The 6,811-nt window shown below is 38.7% G+C and overlaps 1 protein-coding gene across 1 annotated transcript; it reads left to right on the forward strand.

The window, feature by feature from the left end:
• The first annotated feature begins 822 nt into the window (after positions 1-822).
• On the forward strand, positions 823-5,360 carry LOC117288589 (uncharacterized protein C4orf45-like). Its single transcript, XM_033769505.1, has 3 exons — positions 823-1,147; positions 3,931-4,163; positions 4,854-5,360. Exons 1-3 carry the CDS (start codon positions 1,006-1,008, stop codon positions 4,902-4,904), a joined length of 426 nt encoding a protein of 141 aa, XP_033625396.1. The 5' UTR covers positions 823-1,005; the 3' UTR covers positions 4,905-5,360.
• Positions 5,361-6,811: the final 1,451 nt, after the last annotated feature.

Genomic DNA, 6,811 nt, shown 5'->3' on the forward strand with positions numbered 1-6,811 from the left:
TTACTCTCGGCCCAACTGGCAGTTTCATATTAATTTAAGGTCAAGGTGCAAATAATCCTGCTTCTCTTTCTTCCATCAATTTAGGCATTAAGCCACTATCAACTTGCGAGAGAGTCCTGTGTTGATTAAATTAATATGTTGTGTAAAACGAGTGTGGCTCGTTAAAGTGAGAGTTATATCTCTATCACTTTAGACGCACTGGACACACTATTGGTTACTACTCAAATCATGGGTTCCTTCGTGCTCAAAGCAAATGTTAGCACGCAAACTTACTTGATAAAGATCAATGATGGGGAGCTGTTGATAGTATACAACTGTGTAGGAAATGGCTTTCTCTGAAGTAACGTAACTTTTGAGAAAGAGGTAAACTTTCACTAAATGTGAATTTGAAAAAGACTTCAGGCCTAGAGTCTTTTCTAGGAGAAAGCACACAAATTTTGTGCAACAAGGTTTTTATTTCTTTCATTATTCTCTTGCAACTTCGATGACCAAATGAGCCCAAATTATTTACATGTTTTTATGTTATACGTTATGTTGGGATGCACCAAGTGAGAATGCTTTTGACATTACCATATGTGTCCAGTGCATTTAAAGTGAGAGAGACATCTCCCTGAAGTTATACACGCCCGAGTTGAAAAGAACTGATGAAGCAACTCCGTCGTGTCTCCCTCAATGTTTCCTTACAAATCTACGCCCCTCCTTGCATCATTGCACATCACAGTATGCAAGGTCATTCGCCTTTTGAATGGTCTTAATGGACCCCCACTTCTGTCTTGGTTTTAAATATTCATTTGGAATACATCGTGCACGACGGTTGCCAAGCGTGGAACAAAAATCAATAGAAACATCGTGAATGCTCTATACCGACTAGTGGGTTTAACAGATCAGTGTTGTCATCCGTCTGTAAACACGGTACAAACAAGCAAAGTCGCAAATTAGGCCAAGCTGTTCTTCGTTTTTAAGTCAAATCTTAAGCCTGTTTTTAGAGAAAAAAATATAAAAGAAATGCCAGTGTCACCACCATCCGCAGCTTCGGACAATCATGGGAAATCTAGGCCGAGCACTTGCGCATCAAGTAACTCACGGGAAACGTGGATGACAGCAAGAGGTTCGAACCGCATGGGCAAGGGAATTCTCGTATTTACAGGTAGGGGAATACTTTAGTAGAAGCTTGTAAAATAGTTCCTGTATGCAAAGTTAGCTACAATCCAATAACTATCCCTATGGGAGGACTTGAGTGGGCACAATTTGAGTGAACACTTGAGTCGAGAGTTTCATTCCCCAAAAACCTGAGACCTAATTATCAAAGAATTGGCTGTGTCATGTCAAACAGGGAGGGTAAGTTAATAACAGCCTCATCCATAGAGCAGGATTGACTGATGTCTGTATGGCAACTTTACAAAACTATTAATTTGTTGACATCGCGGGAAGCTCTCTTGACAACACATAGGACATTGAGTCATTTTACGGTTATTTTCAGTTATAGGCTGAATTTCGAGACTATCTTTTTTCCCCCTTCAATTTACAAATCATATGTGAATGTTCCGTTATTTCCGGCAAGTTTGAGGGAAAACACTAACACGAGATTTCCCCCTGTAGACCTACTTTGTGTGCCACTCTTAATAATGAACCACAAGTTAAACTGGTAACTCTAAAGCCACTTTGTGCCAGAGCATGGTCAGGGCAAATACAAATTGACTAGAGCGGGGACCTCAACATGAATTTGTATCTAACCATGGAGGAATAAATTCCTCCATGATCTAACTAATATGCATCCACAATAAACAGTATAGACATTCATATGTACCATCCCCCTATAATCACACACGGGAGTACAGCTGCCTCCAGAAAACGTTTGGCGTCTTATTCAAGAGGAGCCAACATCTCCTTGACTCCCTCTACGGCACAACTTACCGAGATTTAATCAACAAAATCTTAAGTATCACACGAGGGGTAGAAACCCAATCGTGTCTCAGAGATAACAAAGTGACTTTTGCGTCATCTCTGTGTCTCTTAGTGTGTTCGGCGTGTTAATCAATAAAGATCACAGGGGTAGGAGGTAGACTTTCCTTTCTGTCTTGAAGAATTAACAATTATAAGACGAGGCGACCTCTCTTTGCCTAGAGATAAAGTCGATACCCACTTGATAATAAATTGAAGTTTGTGTATTGACTACAGAAGACTGTCAGGAGGAGTGACCTTAAAATAAGAAGTTTACAATGCCGCAAACCCTATAGATTATACAGACTAGTAAAACCTATACGGAAGCATTATTGCCTCCACATGAATAAGTGTACGTACACGATCAATTTGGACTTAACGTGTACGTACATAATATAAGAGATATTTTTTTTTTCATGTGGCAGCAATAAAACTTCCGTAAAATAAAAATCGTATTTCTGTAAAGAAAACTCTTCTTGTTGTTGGTGTGTTTGTTGTTTCGTTTGTTTGGGTGTGTTTTTGTTGTTGTTGTTGTTGTTCGTCTGTTTGTTTGTTGTGCTTAAACAAAATGTATTTGTAAAGATTTTTTTTCAAACCGCGTCCGTCGACCTATTCATTGGTTCACTGGCAAGAATACTTGATCCAGTTCCAATGTCATTTACAGCTTGCAAAGGATGGACAAAAAACCATATCAGTCGTCAGAAATTGAATAATAAAAACCCCATACCTGAACTGAACCCTATCTCATAATGTTAAAAAAAGGGAAACATCTTGCCGAAGCAGGAGAACGTTTAAGACTCTTAATATAATCACAGCCATGAGTTCATTCCTACGACACTCCGGTAACTCCCAACTAATTACTCAGCCAGTACACTTGAGCACGATCTCCTTTTCTCTTTACTTCTACAGAAATATCTGATAAAACTCCAAAGCAAACATTCCCCCTTGAAATTAGCAGTTGGTATAGTCCCTACATAGAGCGGAATACCGGCCTAATTAAAACACTTGAAGTACAACACGATCACAAAGTTGATTGGTTTAACCTTCAATAGTTTGATAGGCGTCTTGAAGAGAAGACTATACAGGATTATTTCTGATCCGGGCTCACCCTACTTTTATATACAACGGTAAAACATTGGATTATTTTCGTGTATCAGCATAACCCAGATTCCATCATAAATCATGGGTCACAATGTCTTTTATAATGGCAAAGGCGCAATGTCTGCTTCTGAATGTTGAAATGAATGGAGTTTTAAAGCCATTGTACACTTTCGGTACAGGAAAAAAACAAGTTCACAGATTTACAAATAATTTACAGGGTTTACAGAAGGTAATGGTGAAAGACTTCTCTTGAAATATTGTTCCATGAAATGCTTTACTTTTTGAGAAAACATTAAAACAATATCAATTCTCGATAGCGAGAATTACGGATTTGTTTCAAACACATGTCATGACACGGCGAAACGCGCGGAACCAAGAGTGGGTTTTCCCGTTATTTTCTCCCGACTCCGATGACCGATTGAGCCAAAATTTTCACAGGATTGTTATTTTATATGGAAGTTGTGATACACGAAGTGTGGGGCTTGAACAATACTGTTTACCGAAAGTGTATAATGGCTTTAAACCATTTCAAATCAAATCAAGTCAAATCAAAATGAGGACGGTGCTGTTGTCGTCGACGTCGTCATTGTTGTGGTGACTGTTGTTGTTGATATTGTTGTTACTTCTGTTGTTGTTTTTGCTGTTGTTGTTGTTGTTGTTTTGTTGTTGTTGTTGTTGTTGTTGTTGTTGTTGCTGTTGTTGTTGTTGTTGTTGTTGTTATTGTTGTTGTTGTTGTTGTTGTGGTTGTGGTTGTGGTTGTTAATGTCGTTGTTGTTGTTGTTGTCAATGTCGTATGTATAATGTCTCTGGCTTTCTCTTGTTGTCCACTTGCATATTCTGTATTATAAATTTTGTTTCCGGTTTATAAAAATATTTTGCAAACAACAGGTCCAGATGGTCGCAAAAATCAGGACGTGAAAATACCCGAAGACAAGAGATACATTGGCATCGGTGAAGTATCTGCTGAGAAATCCAGCGAGTTGATTTACCTTTACCGGCCAGCTACTGGAGCTCCTTTCCACCGGGCCAAGGCTGATATTCCCGGCTCCATCGGGTGGGGGTTACCCAGGAAGGGAGACCCTAGAACCTGGCCTGTACACATGAATATATGCTCAGAAGAGGTAAATGCAAGAGTCCTTGAAAAATTCAACTATCGTTGGGAGTTATAATGTGTTTTTTTGAAACTAAACCTATACACCATTTAGTAATGGTCTCTTTTCAATAAGAGCAATTCAACATTATCGTTGTATAGAAATAATCGTGTGGGCCCCTACTATTGTGATTGTCTCAAATTAAACCTAAATTGATACAACAATACACTACATGTATACGTTAATTTGTAGCCTCTCTTTAATAAGAAAATGTTAACAATCGTTGTGGGAATAAACACTGCATTGTGTGACTGTCTCCTTAAAAAACGTAACCTAAATAGATACAGCAGTACTCTATACGTTATTTTGTCATGGCATCTGTCCAATAAGACAAAGAGGAAAACAAGCTCCGATCACACTGATCAAGTTTTTAAAGACACTTGGATACTTTTGGGAATTGTCAAAGGCCAGTAATCACGCTTGGAGTATCCCAACATAATTTATGCATAAAATAAAAATTTTGTGAAAATAATACTCATTCGTTATCGAAGTTGACAAGAGAATAATGGGGGGTGGGGGGGGGGGGGTCGCTGGATGGGTTGTGAGATTGATAAAGAGGGAGGGGTCGATGGGATGCGTTTCCGCTAACCCCGGCCCCCTCCCCCCCCCCGATGATATGAACATTGTATGTTAAAGTCTTTTTATCTCGTTACTACGCAGGAATTTAAAACAACGAGGAAGAACTCAGAAGGCATATGGAACAATAGGTGATGATGCAGCAGAGGGAATAGACGATCATCAGTGTTGAAAGCAGCCTGAGAAAAACCATCACACGAAACGATTGTGGTGAAAGTAGTCTAGCTGCCATACAGTGTTTATTCACTCAATCCACTTCAGACATTTCCAAATCACACACGTGCACTTCACAGCAATTCAGCTTCGACCGTACACCTTGGTGACTGTTATCACACACTTTGGCGCAAGTGGTTTAGAATTCATGATCGGAATTAAGGAGTTTGTCTCATAGATACATCGTGAAAGAAAAAGCTCCTCTGAACTACAAAGGGAGACTGCGAGTGTCTGAGCTGATGAGCAAAATCAGAACACTGGAATCTTCACAGTTATAAGTATAGTTCTGTGTATATCATTCTTCTAGTGCCCCATTAAAGGCAGTGGACACTAGTGGTAATAGCTCAAAATAATTATTATCATAAAACCTTTCTTGGTGACAGGTAATGGGGAGAGGTTGATGGTATAACACACTGTGAGAAACGGCTCCCTCTGAAGTGCCCTATTTTTCGAGAAAGAAGTAATTTTCCACGAATTTGATTTCGAGACCTTAGATTTAGAACTTGAGGTCTCGAAATCAACCATCTAAACGTATACACAACTTTGTGTCACAAGGGTGTTTTTTTCTTTTACTATATCTCGCAAGTTCGATGACCGATTGAGCTAAAATTTTCACAGGTTTGTTATTGTATGCATATGTTGAGATACACCAACTGTGAAGGTTAGTCTTTGACAATTACCAATAGTGTCCACTGTCTTTAAGTATAGTTATGTGTATCATTCTTCTAGTGCTCCATTAACGGCACAGGACACCTTTGGTAATAATAATAAAATTGTCAACGACCAGTATTCTCACTTGGTGTATTTTGTATCCCAACATATGCAAAAAACAACAAATATGTGCAAATTTTGACTCATTTAGTTATTGAAGTTGCAAGAGAGTAATGACAGAAAAAACACCTTTGTTGCACAACTAATTTGTGTGCTTTCAGATTATGCCTATAAAAGGCTTCGAGTGAGAAATTAACTCTTTCTATTGTTATACTATCATCAGCTCTTATTGCACGTTACGAAGTAAGTTTGTATGTTACCAAATGGGAGACTTTTGGGACGCTTGGTGGCAGCAGACTTACCAGTTAAATTTCCATTGTTTACGTAGTTCTGAGCGTGCGCACATGACCGAGAACAATGGATTTTACCTGGTAATCTGCTGTCACCTAGCGTTCCAAAGTCTCTCATTATTAGTTTGTGTAATCCAGTGCCTTGAAATAAACTCCCCATAAAAACCTCTGTGTGGCAGTTACACTACAACACCAGAAACTTTCCCGAGCACGGTTCAGGTTATAAGTTTTCGTTTCGGTCAGCAGAGTGATTGCGTCAATATTATTCAACAATGAAATTAAAGATATTATTGCAGGATTGAAAAGGATGTGATTCGAAACCCCTTGTTTGTTTATATGCTGTAAAATTGTGCTCTCGTTGTTTTCTCGGACCCGTAAAACGGATTAAAGCCATTGGACACTTTCGGTACGGAAAAAAAAAAGTTCACAGATTTACAAATAACTTACAGGGTTTACAGAAGGTAATGGTGAAAGACTTCTCTTGAAATATTATTCTATGAAATGCTTTACTTTTTGAGAGAACATTAAAAACAATATCAATTTTCGATATCGAGAATTACGGATTTATTTTAAACGCAAAGTCATGACACGGCGAAACGTGCATAAACAAGGATGGGTTTTCGCGTTATTTTCTCCCGACTCCGATGACCGATTGAGCCTAAATTTTCACAGGTTTGTTAATTTATATATACATGTAAGTTGTGATACACCAAGTGTGGACCTTGGACATAACTGTTTACCGAAAGTGTCAAATGGCCTTAAGGGCAA

This window comes from Asterias rubens, chromosome 3 (genome assembly GCF_902459465.1).
Source record: "Asterias rubens chromosome 3, eAstRub1.3, whole genome shotgun sequence".
In the NCBI taxonomy this organism is placed as follows: domain Eukaryota; kingdom Metazoa; phylum Echinodermata; class Asteroidea; order Forcipulatida; family Asteriidae; genus Asterias; species Asterias rubens.

What these genes read in the sequence shown, in the direction of transcription:
- LOC117288589 (XM_033769505.1), top strand. Translation starts at nt 1,006, where the DNA reads ATGCCAGTGTCACCACCATCCGCAGCTTCGGACAATCATGGGAAATCT. An exon ending in GGGAATTCTCGTATTTACAG is followed by an intron (nt 1,148 to 3,930) that starts GTAGGGGAATAC and finishes TGCAAACAACAG; the next exon opens with GTCCAGATGGTCGCAAAAAT. An exon ending in TGAATATATGCTCAGAAGAG is followed by an intron (nt 4,164 to 4,853) that starts GTAAATGCAAGA and finishes GTTACTACGCAG; the next exon opens with GAATTTAAAACAACGAGGAA.